A 20,049-nucleotide genomic window follows, 5' to 3' on the forward strand; every position below is an offset into this window, starting at 1 on the left:
AGATACCATTTATATTGTAAAGGCCTGTCAAAACAATATAGTTTCAAAAGATGTGTGAGAGAAGGAAGGGATGCATCCTGCTTGAACCACTGTTGGTAGGACGTTCAACAGGCAGAACCTGCCACACTGAAGACTTGGCCCCTAGTGAAGGCTAACTGAGTCTCAGGGGTGTGATGAGCCACCAGAAGCGCCCCACCAGAGGATCTCAGTGATCAAAGTGGAGCATGGGGAATCAGGTGGTTCTTAAGATCCTTTGAGACTGCTTTGCTTAGGACTTCGCGAATTAACAGAATATGTTGAACCTGGCATAGTAATCTGGCTGGCTGCTGCATTCAACGCTAGGTGAAGCTTCCAGGCCAGATACAAGGGCAGCCCCACATAAAGCATGTTACAGTAATCATTCAGTTGCAGCTCCTTCCCACACAGGGAAGTACTGTTTACTCTGAGTGGCTGCTACTCTCTCAGTCTGCAGTCTTTCCCAATCCTACCTGGAGATGCTGGGGATTGAACCTGGGACTTTGTGCATGTAGAGTAAATGTCCTGCCCCTGAACTGCAGCCTGCAATAGAGGATGTTGCCCTCTTGGTGAGGTTGAAGCTGCGAGTCTGATCAGGACTGGAAGGGTGTGTGAGTGTGGGTGTGAGCTGAGCATTCTGTTCTTGATGTGTATGGCCTGGCTTGGCTCCACATACAGTGGTACCTTGGGTTAAGTACTTAATTCGTTCCGGAGGTCCGTTCTTAACCTGAAACTGTTCTTAACCTGAAGCACCACTTTAGCTAATGGGGCCTCCTGCTGCCGCTGCGCCGCCAGAGCACGGTTTCTGTTCTCATCCTGAAGCAAAGTTCTTCACCCAAGGTAATATTTCTGGGTTAGCGGAGTCTGTAACCTGAAGCGTATGTAACCCGAAGTACCACTGTAGAGCTATTTCTAGATGGAGATAGCTTTTGTATTGTATGTGCATAATAGTAAATCCAGAGGCCTCTTAGCCATGCCATGAACTTTAAAGGAATGGTTATAATAACTCTCTCGCTTCAGTCATTATTCCCATATGTCTTCTTTTCTGAAGAGAACATAAAGCCTAATGAACTTTGGATGTCTTCTCTGTTTGCCACTGAATGTTCTTGGGTGAGCAGACTGAATCTGTATTGCTGCTGTTGAGAAGTGTGTGACCTCCATTTGGCAAGTGTATGCCAAAACGTCTGGCATCTTGGGGGAGCCCATCTTTCATCGCTGACGATGGCTCTTGGGTTACTTGATTTCCTACTCTTTCTAATGATGTAATTTTCCTTAAACTTCAATGAACTTAATGGCAATGAGGTAACTGCTAGGATTCTTTCCAAAATAGATCGCTTTATTTTAGAGACTGGTATCTTTTTTATCCCCCCCCCTTCCCCTACCCCCATCCCTCTCTTCCCAGTTAATGTACCTGAGGGGATACTTTTTTCTTGTAATTCGGCTCTTTGTGGACAAAATTATTAAATCTTTTCAAAAAACTATCCGGTACATTATGGTTGAGGTAAGCGCCTTTAAATCAGGCGCTCAATGTGTTTTGGAAGCAGTGTGAACTTCTTACATGAGTAGATGTCTCGTGTCTGAGACTAAGGGGAAGAGAAGAGGCACTGGAAATTCATTTTCCCTCTCTTTTCTAAAACGTATTATAGCTACTGTGTGCCTTCTACAGCACTGGTCTTCAACTAGTAGGTGGAGACCCACTGGTGGGTCACAGCCTGATCCAAGCTGGGTCACAAAAAGAGCTCTACCATCATGGAAAGATATGTCAAAAGGTTGAGAAATTGGTCCTCAAATGCATGTTTGGGTCTAAAGTGTGTACTGGGTCTTAAAAGGTTGACAATACCTGTTCTACAGGATAGGATTATCACAAAATCCAAACAAGTGAAGAATCCTGTGGCACCTTAACATCCAGCAGATTTAATATGACATCACCTTTCATAAAGACAAAAGTTAATTAAGTAAATGAACTTAAACATGATCTTATTGGTTATTTAAAACAATGAACTGAAGTCCGTCAATGGTCATTATTTCATTCTTCTGGAGTACATTCTTTCATGTGTGGAATGCATATAATCTATTCACAACAGGGTTTCTATGGGTCTAAATATAATCCTGTTTCCTTCTTTCCACTACATGGTGCACACAGGCAAAAGCATTACATGGAATGTTTCCCCTACCCCACTATTTTAATTATGCAAAATGATGCATGGTATGCCGTGCTGGCCCCACTCAGAATAGACACTGAAGTTAATGGACAAGACTAATTTATGGACTGCAAGAAGATCAAACCTATCCATTCTTAAGGAAATCAGCCCTGAGTGCTCACTGGAAGGACGGATTGTGAAGCTGAGGCTCCAATACTTTGGCCACCTCATGAGAAGAGAAGACTCCCTGGAAAAGACCCTGATGTTGGGAAAGATGAAGGGCACAAGCAGGAGGGGACGACAGAGGATGAGATGGTTGGACAGTGTTCTCGAAGCTACGAACATGAGTTTGACCAAACTGTGGGAGGCAGTGGAAGACAGAAGTGCCTGGCGTGCTCTGGTCCATGGAGTCACGAAGAGTCAGATACGATTAAAAGACAACAACAATTTATGTTCATTCTGAGTAGGACTTAGTTGACTACAACCCTGTGGATCCTACAGAGGTACAGTGGTACATACGCTTCAGGTTACATATGCTTCAGGTTACACACCCCGCTAACCTAGAAATAGTGCTTCAGGTTAAGAACTTTGCATCAGGATAAGAACAGAAATCAGGATAAGAACAGAAATCAGGCTCCGGCGGCGCGGCAGCAGCAGGAGGCCCTATTAGCTAAAGTGGTGCTTCAGGTTAAGAACAGTTTCAGGTTAAGTGTGGACCTCCGGAACAAATTAAGTACTTAACCCGAGGTACCACTGTACAAGGGAAAAGGTTCTAGGTGGACAGTGTTCAGTGGACAGCAGGTGCTCTCTCAGGTATTCTGGGCCCAGGTATACAGGACATTAACAGTAAGACATATTCCCTTGAAATTAGGATGGAAACAAATTGGTAATCAACAGAGTTCCTGCAGTATTTGATATGCACTCTGGCAGCCTTTATTCATCACTACACTGACTGTCGCATTCTAGATCAACTCAAGTTTCCAAACTGTCTCCATAGGCAGCCCCTCATACACCACTTTACAATAGTCCAGACTCCAGACAGAGTTTTCCTAGGCATGTCCAACCATAGCAAGGGCTCTGTTTTACAGAGAGTGATGTACCTGTTGTATCAGCCAAGGTTAACATAACACATTCTTTAGCATAGCCTCTATATGAGAAATCAAGTTGTTCCCAGCCTAACACGCTACTCTTTCTGGGAGAGTGTGACCCTACCTATGATGGGCAATTCTCCAGCTTTAGGACCACCCACCACAGGGAGCTGTGCCTTCTGCAGATTAATTTTTCAGTTATTCAGCCTCATGCAGTGCATGACTCATTCAAGGACAAAACTGTCATGTCTGGTTCGGATGGAAAGATGAAACAGAGCTTATGCTGATGTCACCCACTCTAAAACTCTGGATGACCTCTATCAGTGGTCTCATACAGAAGTTAAAAAACAAAGGAAGGGGACTAGATACCTTGAATGTCAGATGCAAGCTTCTTCAGGGAATGACAATAGTATCCCACTTCTACCTTCTGGAATCATTGAGCAACAAAGGAGTGAAGCCACTGCAAATCAATACTCCATGAATTCATCTAGGAGGACACCATGCCTGAACGTATTAAAAACTGCCAGGAGGTCCAGGAAAATAAACAAATCACATTTCCCCTGTCTTTTCCAAGAAGGGTCATCAACCAAGTTGACTGACACAACCCACGTTCTGGCTAGAAGCAAGATTGAAAAATGCCTGGTTAATATGCATCAAGCAACACTACCTAGAGACGCTCAGCCACAACTTGCTAGAAGACCTTGACCAAAAATGGAAGATTGGAAACCCAGACTATAGCTCTCCAATCATGTGGTCCTTTTTAAGGCAGCAGGCTCACTTGTGGTTTTTTCAAACTAGTTGACACATTGGCTTCTCCTAAGGAAATCTTTTTCTCTTGGCAATTCAGCATGAGTCATGGTGGGTTGAGTGAACAAGTTGTAGGGTGAATAGAAGCAAGTCTTCTGCCTCACATGCCAAGAAATGGGATTTATCAAATAAAATCTGACTGGAGAAGGACTTGGATAACTTTAATACTAATATTGGTGAAATGGTGGTGTGAACATGAAATAGATATGAACAACTTTATGTGCAAAAACCTGGCAAAACCAATGCAGTGGGCTACTGAAAGTTCTAACCCTTCCAAAAATATAAAAGCTATTTAACCGCTTAGAGAAGTTCAGCTAGATCAGATTGTGTGGACACAGTGGTCGGAGAAAAGTAGTTACGACCTTTGAGCCATACCCACCACTGAATAAGCCTTCAAATGAGTTCAAAGCCATGTCTGATCAGATTTGCCATGAGTGTTTCTCCACCTGGATTTATTAATTAATTCTTTATTAAGGTCCATGCTGAAACTGAGTAAGCCTGACAGTCCTTGGATCTAGTTGTGTTCAAATTGCATATCTTTAGCAGTCTTGTGTGTGTGTTCCTCTGCCATTACTGTCATTTGTGGCATCCCTCAGGGATCTATTCTTAGTCCCACCATTGTTGACAATTTATATGTTGCCTGTGAGACACCTTATTCATAAGTATAGGGATTGGCTTTCGCTATTATGCTGATGAAACCCAGATTTATATTTCACTTAAGCACGATATTGATTCTGCTGCCTCTCTCTCGGAGGCTTGTTTGCTGGCCATAAAATTTTAAATGCAACTAAATTTCCTCCAGCTGAATGAAGCTAAAATTAAGGCACTAGAGCCAGGCCCTTTGCAACACTTTAAAAAATGCTGTCAGTCATCAAGGTCCAGCTTAATGGGTTTGACATTAACAGCACAACTGAGGTAAGGGGGGGGGTCTTCCTTTTCTTTCTCTGAACCTTTAGCAAAAGTCCATGTATTTAGGACAATATTGGGAGGGCCTGCGACTCAGTCAGAGCATTACAGAAGGTCCCAGGTTCAATCCTGGCTGCTCCAGTTTGGATCAGGCATTAGGTGATGGGAAACACCTCTGGAGAGTCATTGATCTGGAAGAGCAATAATCCCCAAGCCAGAGCACACTAATTTTCCAACTGGCTGCAAAGGATGCTGCCTTGTATCTCTGAATGATTTCCTGTTCTGCCTTCATGTCCTTCTGCTCAGACTCTATTGATTTGGGTTATCCTGCTATGAGTATGCATCAGGTGTCCTAAGTTTAGACTATTCAGTTGCCTAGTCTAAAAAGCAAGCAGAATTTCCATCCTCAGAGGAGGCTGAAACTCTGCAAGACTGACAATTATGGACTTGCTTCCTCCAATTAGGAGACAAGTTCAGAACATTGGCTCAGGAAGAAACATAGCAGTGGGCAGTCCTTTTTTTCTGGGGGGACGTAGGGGTAAACATACCCCTAAACATTTTGTGAATCTAAGTTGGGCCTCATTGAGGGGCAGTATTTCAATATGAGTAGGAAAATGAGAGTACCCCCCAAACATTTTTTTTTGAAAAAAAAAAAAGGACTGGCAGTGGGCCACACTGAAGCTGGATGATTTATACCCTGCCATTCTCTGAAAATAAAGTGTGTCTGGTCTACAAGAAGTTTGGGAAACACTGTGTTTGTGCACTATTGACTTTCTAAAATTTCCAGCCAACAGCTTGTCGAAACTCAGCATTCTTACATACAGAGGCCTTCTCTTCAGGGAGGTTTACAAGCAGAGCATGATATTAATATCACGTTGCTGATCAGAGATAAACTGTATCTCAAAATGGGGAGTGGTACATATTTGGCTGTTATCCACTACCAGATCCATATAAACCATAAATTTATTTGATCTTTCTAAAGAATTAGCTTCTTTTAGTGGCCACCATAACACTTTGTGGCCATGACAAACCAGGGGTTGAAAAAGCAAAAGCCTGAAGTTTTAGTTTGTCTTTATAGGGATGGGAAAGCAAGGTACAAATAAATGAAACTCAATAATTTATAAATAATAGTAATCATATAGTTGTCCACCTTGCTATAATATTGTTATACTGCATTATTAACTATTTAATATGATTATAATCATATATAATACAGTGCATTATATATGATTATAATCATATTAAATACTGTATTAATACTAAATACTAAATATTAAATACTGGATTAATACTGGATTAATCATATATAATACAGTGCTATTTTTCTAGAAAAAGAGATGCTGGAACTCACCATGAACACCTCCCTTGTTCTCTTATAATAACAATGGTGCCAACCTGAGAGGTACCAGAACTGTGTTCTGGAGAGTTCTGGCTGGGGAAAAAAAGCCCTGAACATATAGTATAATATAGATAGTATGATAGTGTGCTCTCTTGCTTTGCTGGCAGATGAGATGATGATGATGATAAATACATCAATAATTTTATTAGTTATACCCCCACCCATCTGACTGGGTTTCCCAAGCCACTCTGGGCAGCTTACAACATAACTAAAACCATAATACAAACATCAAAAACTTCTGTAAACGAAGTTTGAGCTATCCAGAAATTGTATTGCCATCACACAAATGCAAGAGCCGTTTTTGCAGACCAGAGTTTATCCACCTTTGCAAACCTCTATGAACAAGGAGGCTGTTTATGAATCTATGTTTATTCATTAAACCAAACAAAGGCATCAGATTTATTGGCCCCTCCACATTAGTTATGAGCCTGTTATGGCTCTGTTCTCCCAAGACCTCCTTAGGTAGATTGTGATTCTGACATATTCAAACGCCATGACAAGCCTATCTTTTAAAAAGACATTAGTGTGAGTGCCATGGGAAAATACACCCCAGGGCTGTAGATGAATTGATATGATTTCCTTGATTGTATCTTTTTATTTATAAGGCATAATTTATGAGCACTGAAAAGCAAACTAAAATGAGTGATGACTAACTACAGCCAAAGTAATAAATCAACAGCACTGAAAGAAGTAGTGATTTTGATCGAATCTATTGAATTAGCTGTTGCCCTTAGCCATTACAGGTATTGGAAAGACCTTTTAATATCTGCTTATCTCTCTCCTGGGAATGTTTTAACTATCTCATTATGTACCCATAGGAAACAAATTATTAAATTGTCTGCCTTTTGGAGTTAAACATGTTTGCATCTCATCTTCGTTACTGATGCATTAGAATATTAAAAGGAACAAGGTTTGGCTGAAAGTTTGATAACCTTTTTTATGTCAGACTTAAATACTTTGTTCTGCCTCTCCATTATGAAAAGAACAAGTTCTGGAAGCAGAAGTGTTGCTGCTGTTTCTAAAAAAAGACTTTATGTATGAAGACCTATATATCCCAGAGTTGACTTACCAGATTTCATTATCCAGCAGGCCAAGGCTACATCTGCACCATACATTTAGATAAATATTATACCACTTGTAACGGTATTGACTTTCCCCAAAGAATCCTGGGAACTGTAGTTTTTTGAAAGTGTTGAGAGCTTTTAGGAATCCCTCATTCTCCTCCCAGAGCTACAACTTTCAGAATATCTCATTATACATGACTAAGCCATTTCTCACCTTCTCACCCCTTGCCTTTTCCTGTAAGACCTATTACAGTTGTTAAGAGTCGTCAACAGGCTCATCTCAGCTACCTGCCAATCTCCAATTCCCACCATCGTTCTGAGTAATACCCCTCCCCACCTTCTCACTATATAGAAGGATCTGGCAACTTCTGTTTCAGTGTATCAGTGCATGCACACGAAAGCTCATACCAAGAACTAACTTAGTTGGTCTTTAAGGTGCTACTGGAAGGAATTTTTTTATTTTAACTCTCAGAATGGTTTAACAATCAATCCCTCTTCCCAAGCAACTCTGCAAATTATAGCTCTGTGAGGGGAATAAGGGTCTTATAATTACTGCTCACCTGGGGCTCTGGGTGGGCAACCTTTGCCACATGGCATGTTGGGTCTGGGGAGGCCACCATCTTACAACCCATCTTACGATCTGTTGATGGTCCCCCATGGTTACTAGGAACCATGCTTTCAGGCTAGTGGGCCCAAGCCTGTGCAACTTCCTCCCAACTGAGATTAGACAGCACCCACCCTCCTTGCTGAGCTTCAGGTACATGACTAAAATGTCCTTGTTCCAGCAGGCAATTTAAGGTAGTGTTCTATTTTATGATGGGGCTTTTTTATTGTCCCGTTTTCTGTGGTTTGTTTTTTTATGTATACCACATAGAAATGTGAATCTTCAACATTAGATACATGTTTTAAATAAATAATTGCGTGCTTGAGCGGTCTAACAATAAAACAACAACAATGCAACAAGGAAAAAGTGCATGTTTAAACATAAGATTCACAAAGATGTCCCTAACATACATTCATGGAAGTTAAAAGGAAGGCGTTCCGCAACATCTTCTTGAGGGGCTCACTCCAAAGTCTTAGCCATTAGGCAACTGGGAAATCACATACATTTAAACTGAAATGTTTAAAGGTTGCTCCGTTTTACATTAGTTCTATTGCAATAACAAAACATTTCCCTCCGTCTTTGTGGGAAAGCCAATGGGTCACTTGGAGAGATTGCTGTGTAGACAGTCACCAAAGGAATGGCTGTTTGGGGACCATTCTTCTGCCATATCTTATCGCAGAGGTCTGTAGCACAACCACTTGATATACCACCTTGGCTGCCCTTCTAGATTTGGTCATCTGACTGTTCCATTACCAGCCTGAAGGAGCAGGGCTCTGTGAAGGCACATTTTTCAGCTGCCAAACAAGATTCCATTCGCTGTGCCTAGAATTCTTTCGTTCACTAAGTAGATGGATTCAACTAAGCTTTCCCTTTTTTTCAAAGTGCTGTCTGGGCACGTGGCCAAGAAAATGAAGATGAAGACATCTGAATTACTGCTTGTGTAGATGAATCTGGAGCCCTCTTATGGCTTTCTTAAGCCTGTACACCTTCTAATGATGATAGAAATTTTGGCAGCGCTTTGGATTTGGGGGTCTGCGCAGCATGATGTAAGATTAAATTATAAAGGAGGCAATATATAGTTGAAGAATTCAAGGCGCAAGTACTTTCTGTTCCCATTTTCCCTGCCATAGACCAGAAGACTTAGACCTGAATCTATTACTCGAAGGATATTTCAAGATTCTCATATGAGAATTATAGGTATTCATCATGAATGCAGTATTAAAACTTCCAGGGATGGCTGTTATTAACTTGTATGGTTATTAACTGGTATGGTAGCTTAATGACAGCACTGGCCTTCATTGTCTAAAATAAATAGCATTCAACTTAGCTCATATACTCCTTAATTTAGTTTAAATCCAGCTTGTGCCATTTTCTCTGCAAATGTCTCTCAGCTCAGTGATTGCAGCTCCACCCCCATATGTTGGGTGTGCACATGCAGTTCAAGTTTTAATTCTCTTCATAAGCAGCATATATTCCTTTAGAATAAGTTGGCTGTGCTTGATGAACTTTACGCTTCTCCTTGTTTTTGTTTCATCTTCTGTCTTATCCATTCTTCGCTGCACAGGGGATCATGTCTCAGTAGATCTGCTTTATCCATCTGCTTTGTAAGGATGATAGTGGCATTGCTTCTTATGTGACTGTGCAAATTCGCTAGAAGCTACAATAACAGAATTGAAAAGCTATAATTGACCTCCCCTCAACACACACAAAACAGGGTACAAAACCTCTCCCCATCTGCTAGCTTCCCCTAGGAATAGATGCACAAATTTGGGTGTCTTATTCTTCCAACCTTAAGTTCAGTTTGCCAAATTTATGCATCAGTTTGCAAAGGAGAATTAATGCAGGCAATGCAGGTAAAATGCCAAAAGAGCATACTCTCCAACTCTCTCATTTTTGTAGTGACATTCTTTATTTTTTTTACAGTCATACCTCGGGTTACAGACGTTTCAGGTTGTGTGGTTTCGGGTTGCGCACTGCACCGAACCTGGAAGTACCAGAACAGGTTACTTCTGGGTTTCGGCACTTGCACATGCACAGAAGTGCTAAATCAAGCTTTGCACATGTGCAGAAGTGCCGAATCGCGACCAGCACATGCGCAGACACGGCACTGTGGTTTGCGAATGCTGTGGGTTGCGAACGTGCCTCCCGCATGGATCACATTCGCACATGAGTGTCCACTGTACTGGTTCACTGATACACTGCTGCCCTTATTTCGCCATTTGGGGAGCTCTGGGGCATGTCTTCATGCAACCACATACACAGTGTTGACTAAACTAGACTATCTTTCCATTTTCCAAGCCCCCAGAAGTTGAATATCTGGATGTGTTTGAGCTAGTAAGTGAAAACCAGGCCCATTTAAATAAATATACTTTAGGTTTTTCCTTTACTACGTTGACATACAGCAGTGGAGAAGGCCTTCCAATAATGTGTTCAAAATGAGTGGGGAGTTGTGAACCTGTGGAGAAAGTGTGTGGAAATAAGGAATTTCAATTTCCATGTGGGAAAAGCTGAGTATATGAAAGCTCCACTGTGGTTGGGAAGAACGGCAGAGTACCTGCCTTGCTTGCAGAAGATCCCAGATTCCATCCCTGGTATCTCCAGGCATGGCTGGGACTACCTTTAGTCTGAAATCCTGGAGTGTAACTGCTGGTCAGTGTAGAAAATACAGAGCTGAGTAGCCCAAATGTGTGACGTGGTATAAGGCAACTTCCTATGTTGCTTAGCTTGCACCTCCTGCTTAGTGCAACTGCCAGTGGAGGAAAGCAGCTACATGAAGGCATCCTTAGCATTTGGGTACCATCCAGCTTATCTAATGAACTGATCAAGATTATACAAATAATTTCAACATGGCCTCCTGAGAACATACACTAGGAGTTTGCTTTTAGAGATCAGTGTAGTGGAATTACACAGCTAGGGCCCAAACTGCTGTTTTCTTGGTTGCATCTGCATTAATAACTGATGTAGCTGAGATTCTCCAGTTGCAGTTGAAGTTATAATTTCTATATCACATTCCTGCTCTCCCAAACTTTTCCTTTTCAAATTGCCAAAATTTCTCAACCATTCATTCACAAGACTAGAAGGCTATACTGGTTTTCTTCTTTAAACGAAATGCAAAGCTACTCCCCCAAAAAGTGGACTGAGATTGCATAAGAGCATGTTTTAGTGTAGATAGAACTTCTCAACGTGAAAGCTTACTAAGGAATTCTTAATACTAAAAATCACACAGACAGTCCTCTTGTATTGCCATTTAGATCTATCATTCTGATTGATCACTGTGTGTTTCACTATTATTGAGCCTAATTTAACCCTATACACTTACACATCCATCTACTCCATCTATTGTACCTGACATTCTACAAATTACTTACTCATGCAAATGATGACCTAAGTCAACCTTTTATGCTATTCGTGTTTAATTATACAAATGATATTTGATAAATAAGATTATACATCCTTCCATATGTTTATTCTCTCCTTGATGAAAGTGAAATTTAATTTTCATGCAGATTTGTTGAAGGCTGTGTTTAATAAGTGCTGAGTTTCATATAGTGTGCAGATTACTCTGGTTTTGGGAAGTTGACAAAAACAAAATCCGTTCACAGAGAAGAGCTGTTTTTAATTAGATGCAATTCTAGCGACCGGATCTTGGAATCGTCGAATTGAAAACCATGCGTGTTGATTGATAGAACAAAATGAATATAACAAAGTGAGCATTTTGGCAAAAGCAGTATGAATAATAGAGAAGATGCTGACTTGTGTTCTTTTTGAGAGGGCATTTCCATATTAAGCAATAAATGAAATTTGATGTATGATCAATTGAATTAATGCCATTAGAAGAAGAAAAAAACTTCAGTAACTAAAGTCTTGTCTCATTTACTAAATAAGAGTAAAGGGAACATCAGAAATATACTGTTTTGGTTGACTGACCAGACTATACCACCTGGTCTACATAGCACTGTCATACCTCAAGGCAGCATTGATGATTGCCGACATTTCACACAGAGGTCAGTTCCATAGTTATCGTACATCCTCTACTGATGTTTCCTGCTGATGAAGAAAAACACAAATGGAGAAGTGGAGGGTTATGGCTCATGCAATAGTCTGGGCTGCTAGGAGGGTCTGTACCACTGCAATGTTTAGCCTTTCCATGCTACCCAGCCTGGCATAAAACTTATCTGTTGAAAGTTGAATGGACACTCAACTGTGCCAGAAAGACAGAAATATTGAGAGCACTGTAATAGCATTTAACGGAAACCTTAATGAGAAAGAATGATTTTTTAAAAAATAACTGAATTCTTAAATATAGCTCAACCTGTTCCTGCATATGTGTATGCATGTACCTGGGCACTTCTTTAGCTGTTCAAATATGAAGTGTGTTTATTTGAAAAATAAAATCACCTAGCAGCCTAGTCGCTCATGTGTGTGCTGCAACAGTGTAGAAAGTTAGGTTGCAGTAGGATGTTCAGTGAAGCAAGGGAACAATTTCATCTTGCAATACTGTCTGTCACTTGTCATTACCAGAGGTGTTACTAGGGTGAACCTATGGCATGCAGATATATACCTCAGTATGCCAAATGTTTTGGGGTTGGTTATGAGCTTGGGAATATTAAATTGGGAGGGTGCTCTAGTTTACTGGGTAGAAACACACTAATTTAAAGACTTTATTTAGAGATTATTTGGGGTAATTAATGGGGGTAATGAGAGAGAGAGATGAATTTTATTTGGAGCAGGATTTGTTGCAAAATTAATTGAGGGTAAATGAATTCAAGAGAAGCTGTCTTTGCGTGATCTAGGATGGGGCGAAGATTAACTGAATAAATTATTTGGGGCGATTTGGACAGGAGGTTTGCTGGCTGGCTATGTGAAGTTTAAATTCTAAATGTGTGTTTGTTTAATATACACACAAACTCATTAACAAGCATATGCAAATGTCTTTTGTCTTTTAAGTTCCTAGCAATTTCCGTGCTAATTAGTGTGCCAGACTTGTATGTAGCTTTTTAAGATGTCCAAAATGCCTAGAAAGGTCTGTGAGATGTCTCCCTTACTCTTGAATCTGTCCTGCCACCATAAGACCTTGCAATTGCGCATATGTGCTGTGCGACAACATCTGCGTCCACCGTTGGCCTGTGGCTAGCAATGCTGGCTTGCCAGTGGGGGAGCTTTGACCTTTGCTGATGTATTACATTGGTTAGCTTCAAGGGATTTTGTATTGGAGTGGGTGTGGCAAGGTTTAGTTGACCAAGCCTGCTTTATCTTTGAGCAAAAATGGTCTAGAAGTTTTGTTGTTATCTTTTCAGTCCTTTATTGATGGACCTTTTTTTGTTTGTTTAATTTGATTTACTCGTTGATTTGATTTGGTGTGTGGGTGTGCTGGTGGTCCATTGTTTGAATTCAGCATTTTTATTCCACCTGTTTAGTTTAAACATCTTTTATAAATTTTGTCATTTTTACCTTCTGTTACATTGTACAGTGGTACCTTGGGTTACCTACGCTTCAGGTTACAGACTCCGCTAACCCAGAAAGATTACCTCAGGTTAAGACTTTGCTTCAGGATGACAACAGAAATTGCACAGCGGCGGCAGGAGGCCCCATTAGCTAAAGTGGTGCTTCAGGTTAAGAACAGTTTCAGGTTAAGAACAGACCTCGGGAACGAATTAAGTACATAACCAGAGGTACCACTGTACTTTTATGAGGTTTTGTTCCTTATTAGCCACCACGAATGCTATTTGTAGAAAGGCGGCACACATACTTTAAAAAATAGTAAAATGAATAAATATACCATTATGTGGTGCAAATGAAAATAAGCCTCGTACTCTTCCCCACAGACTACTTAAGGCTGCTTGAAATCTCACAGCTCAAATGTTATTTGTATTTTTAAGGTTTGGTCGGTCAATTCTGCAGGCCGGACTGCTAGCAGCTGGACCCAATGTAAGACAGGCCCAGCCCCTCCTCAAGGACTTCATGCACCTCTGTTTGATACAGTGGCATCTACTTCAGCTGTGGTGAAAATCAGTCCTCCACTTAAGCCAAATGGAATAGTCAGTCTCTACAGGCTGTTCTCAAACAATACAAAGGGAAAGGATATGGTGGTGAGTTTTCATCAGACAAATTCTTCTTTTGAGCTGATAAGAATATTTGCTGTTTGATTTTTAGGATTTTTAAAAAAAGCAGCACTATGTTTGATTTCATTCCTTTACTCTGCAAATAGGAAAAGGACCACATTTCCAGTGTGGTTTGCTGTGCAATGTTCTGTCCTTTTTCCAGGGCCAGATTTAGGTTTGATGAGGCCCTAAGCTACTGAAGGTAATGGGGCCCTTTATATGTCCAGCTGTCCTTTGTCAACAACAAATTGTCGCTGTTTTTTGTGTTGAATATATGCTATATGGTAATTTATGGACCTACACAACACAAAACACTGTTACTGTTTTATTTTATTTGTTTTTCATCTTACATTTTGGAAATGTACACCCAGTTTTTTCCCCTTTTAATATTTTTTGGGGGGCCCCAAGAAAGTGGGGCCCTAAACTATAGTTTGTTTAGCTTTTACTTAAATCCGGCACTGCCTTTTTCTTATCAGCTGTCAGAAGGAACAGCCACTCAACAAACCATCCACGGACTGAGGCCTTTTACCACTTATTCTGTTGGGGTTGAAGCCTGTACCTGTTTCAGCTGCTGCAGCAAAGGACCCTTGGCACATGTCACCACACAGCCAGCTCCACCCTCACAGCAGCCTCCTCCCTTCATTCACAGCATGACCTCAAGGAATGCGTCTTTGCAGTGGGATGCCCCTCGGGAACCCAATGGCATTGTAAGAAGGTAACTGCTGGAATATACTTGGTATCAGAACTAACATCTGTGCTGGCTGGACTGCCTCTTCAGTTGATTCTCAAATGTCTGTCTTCCATTTTCTGGTCACTTTAACAGCATTCACACCTGGCACCAATAATAGGAAAGAGGCTAAAGGGTTTTTATTTTTTGTAAGTGGCATGAAGGAAAAGACTCGGGGGATTTCAAAGACTGCCTAAGGAACACAATGCCCATTGATGTTAAAGAGCCTTATCAAATGGAATCTCCTTGTAGGAGATGTTGGAACTCAGTTTTACTCAGAGTAAACCCATTTGCATTAATGAATATGACTAAGTGTGGTCCATTTTAGAGGGTGAGAAACACTTAGTTGAATGTCACTCAGTGACGCATTGCCTTCAAAACAAACTGGAATCCTAGCAATCAGTTTGGTGGGGAGAACAGACTGAATCTAGTTGCTCCATCCAAACAGCTGGTTGGTGAGATTCCAAATGTTATCAGGTTGTTTATATGCAGCCATGGTTGCTGGACTTGGCTGGAGACTATATGCTACACCCTTTCACCAACAAGGGGAAGGGGCTATTGGTTTGGTTTGTTCTTGTTTTTATTATGTATTTTGTGTTTTTTATCTTGTATTTCTGTGTTGTGAACTGCCCTGAGATCAATGGATGAAGGGCAATATACAATTTTAACAACAACAAGGAATATACAGGCAATGACCTGCTACCATTCGCATATTGCCAAATTAGAGGCCTATAGCTTAGTAAACCCTCACCATCACAGTGATTACATCATCTGAACTAGCAAATACCAAAAAAAAAATCAGTGTCTTGTTGATGCCACCAAACTTAATTTTCCTTAGACAAATCAGGAATGAATATCAGTGCCTAAGAAAACTAGGCAGATTAATTATCTGTTCCTTTGGAACTGACAGTCTTGGAAAAATCCCAGGCATATAGATACTAGCTGTCTACAAATCAACATTGGCCTCTCCTCTTCTTCTTGCCCTTGCCCTACCCCACTGCACTGTTTACCATCTAGCCTCCCCCCTACCATCTAGTTTGGAAAACTCAAAACCCAACACACTATTTTGTGACATGGATTTTAGAAATTTGTTGTTGGCGTGCCTGAATTTGTAACATTTTTCCCCAGACTTATAATGTATTAGGGTCCAAGCATTTGCAAATATGATGCTGGCACTAAGGATCTGGAGAGATTTGTGTTCATCCCTAGACATGCAGGTCTAGTTACTTAAAAAGTTATCACTTCAATATTTTCAATACTGGCATACAGTTGAGTTTTCAATAATCATTGTTTGGTTGGTTGTAAGATGCTCTGGGTTGCGCTGGGCAAGATAAAATGACTAGAAAATTCAATACATCATCATCAGTGGGCATACAGTTAGAATATTGAATGTGATGTGCAGAGTTCTGCAGCAATTAAGTTGAGAGCAGGTCCTTGTGTTTGACCAGCTTCAAGACACATAAGCAGGAAAGGTAAGCTTGTGTTTACCTGCTAATTGTGGCTCATCAGTGCTTCCATCTTTTCCTCCAGGTATGAACTCCACATGCACACATCCTGCCCTTCCTATTTGCAGCCAAGAGAAGCAGCTTGTAAACTTGGCCCTGTTGAAGTGAAATACGCGGGAGATCGCCAGCGCTCCAATGTGAGTGATCTACAGCCTTATACAACCTACAACCTGAGGGTGGTGTCTTACAATTCAGTAGGAAGCACTGCTTCAGAATGGATCAGCTTCACTACCAAAAAAGAAGGTGAGTTAATACAGGAGAGTATAAGAAACGTATTCTGCCACTTTATATGCTTAGAGCATGAATGGGAACGTGTGACCCTCCTGATGTTGTTGAACCACAACTCGCATTATCCTTGGCCATTGATCACTGCGGCAGGCACTGGTATGTTTAGTTTTACTGTATCTTGTTTATTATTGTTTTTAATCATCTCTATGGTTGCGACAAACTTTTTGGGGTTTATGCCATGGTGTGTAAGCATTCTCCTGTCTTAGCATCTTTACAATGGTGGAGATGGCAAAAGAGTGTGGTACATGGGGGGAGGGGGCAGTGAGGAGCAATCCATCTATTTCATTTCAAAGAGCAAGTGATAAGAGCTGGTAGGAGCAATTTACCAAAGCAATGTCCCTCCACCTACTTCACACTAGAGGCTTACATTAGTCAACCATTGGTAAGCAAAATAATGGCAGCCCAAATAATGCTATTATAGCTATATTGGTTGGCTTGCCTTTGAAGACCTTTATTTGGTGAAGACTGCCTTTTTCTTTTCGTTTCTTTTTTGGCTGGACATTTATTTCAACACATTCCTATTAACTCAGTGTTAAAGTTACTGAAAATTAGTAATCTGAAAAGCAGACTTCTCTGCAGCTTTACAACAATGGGTTTGCAATGAAAGGTTGGCCTCCTAGGAGCCATCATTACAGGTCACACTGATTATATAGTCTAGTTAGTTAATTGCTGTATTAATTTATTCAGCTTGTTAACTCCATCAGCTCCTCAGGTTTCTTGTATGTGCACCCTGGGTTCTTTGTTTCGCTTTCCTTGGTAGGTTCTGACACACATAATTTAAAAGAAGGAGTCACTGGCTTGTAGGCTTTCTTCTTTCCTTTAGCACAGAGCCAGAATCATGACAAATGAACATGCCCACCTTGTGTCCACAAAGTTACTTTCATCTAACACAGTATTTCAAGAAGAGTGTTTGATTATATACTTATGTATGATGCTATTGATTGATTATTTGGAGCAGTGAAATAGATGGCTATTTGCAATACTCTCTAACTATTTTTGAAAGTAATGCTTTGAGAGGAAAAATCAAAAGAATAAAAATGAATGGATGCCAAAAGACATAATTTATTCTTGAATGAATATAGTTTGGAGGGGGGAATTAATTCCATTGACAGTTTTAGATTAAATTACCTTAAATATTAATTCAATATGAAAAATGGCTTCCTTGTGTATTTAATAATATTAAAGATAATTAACAGCTCTAGAAATATTTAATGTTCCTGGCACATTTATGGGAATGCTCACAATTCCAGCAATTGCAAGTGAAGCGCAACTTTTTTAAAGTTGTGATGAGTTAGTACAGTTCTGATCCTTTCCACACATTCTGCATAACATTATTTTGTTTGTTTGTTTGTTTGTTTGTTTATTAATATATTTATATACTGCCCTTTACCAAAAGGCCACATGGCAGTTTACCACATAATATGTAACATAATTATTGCACAGCACAAAAACTGAAAAGTAATTATTTCCGTACAACTAATTAAAAAAGCAGCAGCAGCATCAAACCACTCATAAATTACTTCTGGCACCATTCCCTTCATCCAAAAGCCTGCTGAAGCAGGTATGTCTTCACCTGTTTCCTAAAGGAAAACAATGATGTGACTAGATGCATCTCAGTGGGGAGAGTGTTTCACAGACAACCTAAAGATTTGGATTAACCAAACAGCAGTGCATTTTTTGCAAACGCTATTTAAGAGTATGTGTTCTCTCTGAAATATTTTATGTGTGAGATAGTTCATGCTCAATCTTGCTTTATACCTAGAACTTTATACCTAAGTTTAAGTTTTATGGAAGTTTATTATGTTATTGTGTCTGTACTAGCTGCTATGCCACTTCTCTTTTTGCTCAACAACCCCCTCACCAAAGCCAACCCTACCCTTACTCCCCAAGTTTAATCCTCTCCCCGCAGAGCTTGCAAAAACCACCCCTCCCTTCTTCCCTCCCTTCTTCTCTTTCTTAGACTTTGTCAAACCTCTACAACTTGCCTGGGTTGCTCGCTTGCTTTCTCGCCTAGGCAAGCCACCTCCTTCCTCTTCTTTCTCCTTGCCAAAGTCACCTCCCCTCTCCCCCTACACCATGCCAAAGCCACCTCCTTCCCCCCCACAATCCAGTGCTCCTGCCGCCACACTGAGCTCCCCACACTTGTCCTTTCCCTTTTGGTAAGCAGCAGTGTCTCACAGTTTTGGGAAGCCCCACCCATGTCACCTTACCAGCCATTGCTGCATAGCTCACAAAAAAATTCTGTTAAAAAATCCCTGCTTGTATACTTGTTTGATGGGTCATGTTGACTTCCCACCTGGGTCACCTACTGGCCTGGCCACCCTTCTCCATCTCCCTCCTCCTCATCCTCCAACACTGCTAAGGTGGTCCATCAGCTCTGAGAACCCAGCTTGTCTTCACGCTGTATTTTGCAGTGCTACCTGTCAGCAGCCACACAAAATGCAGTTTGATGACATCCTTACAATTTTATTGTATGTATAGATATGGGGGGAGGCCCATTCTGGCTGAAATGCATTTGGCACCAACAGGTGCAGTACTCTTCAGCAACATCCTTCCTTCATAACTGTACAGAAAATATGTGTGTTCCCGTGTACCTATGGGAGCAGCCATCTCCCCGCCCCCACCCCATGTTCCTGATACAGTCAAACTTCGGTTCTCGAACAGCTCCGTTTTCCAACATTTCGGCTCCTGAACGCCGAAAACCTGGAAGTAAATACTCCGGTTTTTGAACGGTTTTCAGAACCCGAACATCTGACATGGCTTCTGCTTGAATGCAAGAAGCTCTTGCAACCAACTGGAAGCTGTGCCTCGGTTGTCGAACGTTTTGGAAGTCAAACGGTCTTCCGGAACAGATTACATTTGACAACCGAGGTTTGACTGTAGCCTTACAGGGACCTGGGTACATGGGTATAGTCATCCTTTTATCTCTACAATAGGTAGCATCACTGGATCTGGGAGAAAGCCAAGGTCAAACAGGCAAGAAGTAGGCAAGGATGTGAGAGTCAGGGTTGAGCAAAGTAAAGGAAACGAGCATTGAAAAGCAAATTCAAGGAAGTTCAGGACCTGCTCTTTGGCAGGTTCAAACCAGGAAGCTCTAACTGGAGCTGTCAGTCATCTTCCTATCAGCCTCCTTATGGGAGCTTCTGGGAAGGTGGATCCAAAGACAACAGAGCAGATTGTGACTTCAGGTGAGCTTGTTGAATTGCATTAAAAATGATTATTCCTGACACTAACAAGTGGTCCTCTAAGGATTATTACTGAATAAATGTATGTGAAAAGTCCTGAACATTACTACGCATTAGTATCCTCCAACTGTAGCAGCCCACGTGCTCATATCGTGTCTTCCTTCTCCATAGCAGAGTGTGAAAATGGCTCTAGATCTTATACAGATGTGTTTAATCTCT

The 20,049-nt window shown here is 41.0% G+C and overlaps 1 protein-coding gene across 5 annotated transcripts in view; it reads left to right on the forward strand.

Annotated features, from left to right (window-relative positions):
- Positions 1 to 20,049, forward strand: part of USH2A (usherin) — a 457,494-nt gene that overhangs the window by 426,467 nt on the left and 10,978 nt on the right. For all 5 annotated transcript variants that reach the window (XM_081185934.1, XM_081185935.1, XM_081185936.1 and 2 more), the window contains exons 65-67: positions 13,904 to 14,113; positions 14,602 to 14,840; positions 16,383 to 16,600. In XM_081185934.1, coding sequence (XP_081042060.1) covers positions 13,904 to 14,113; positions 14,602 to 14,840; positions 16,383 to 16,600 — 667 coding nt within the window. The remainder of the gene's footprint in view (positions 1 to 13,903; positions 14,114 to 14,601; positions 14,841 to 16,382; positions 16,601 to 20,049) is intronic.

This window comes from Podarcis bocagei, assembly GCF_964188305.1.
Source record: "Podarcis bocagei genome assembly, chromosome: 3".
In the NCBI taxonomy this organism is placed as follows: Eukaryota; Metazoa; Chordata; class Lepidosauria; order Squamata; family Lacertidae; genus Podarcis; species Podarcis bocagei.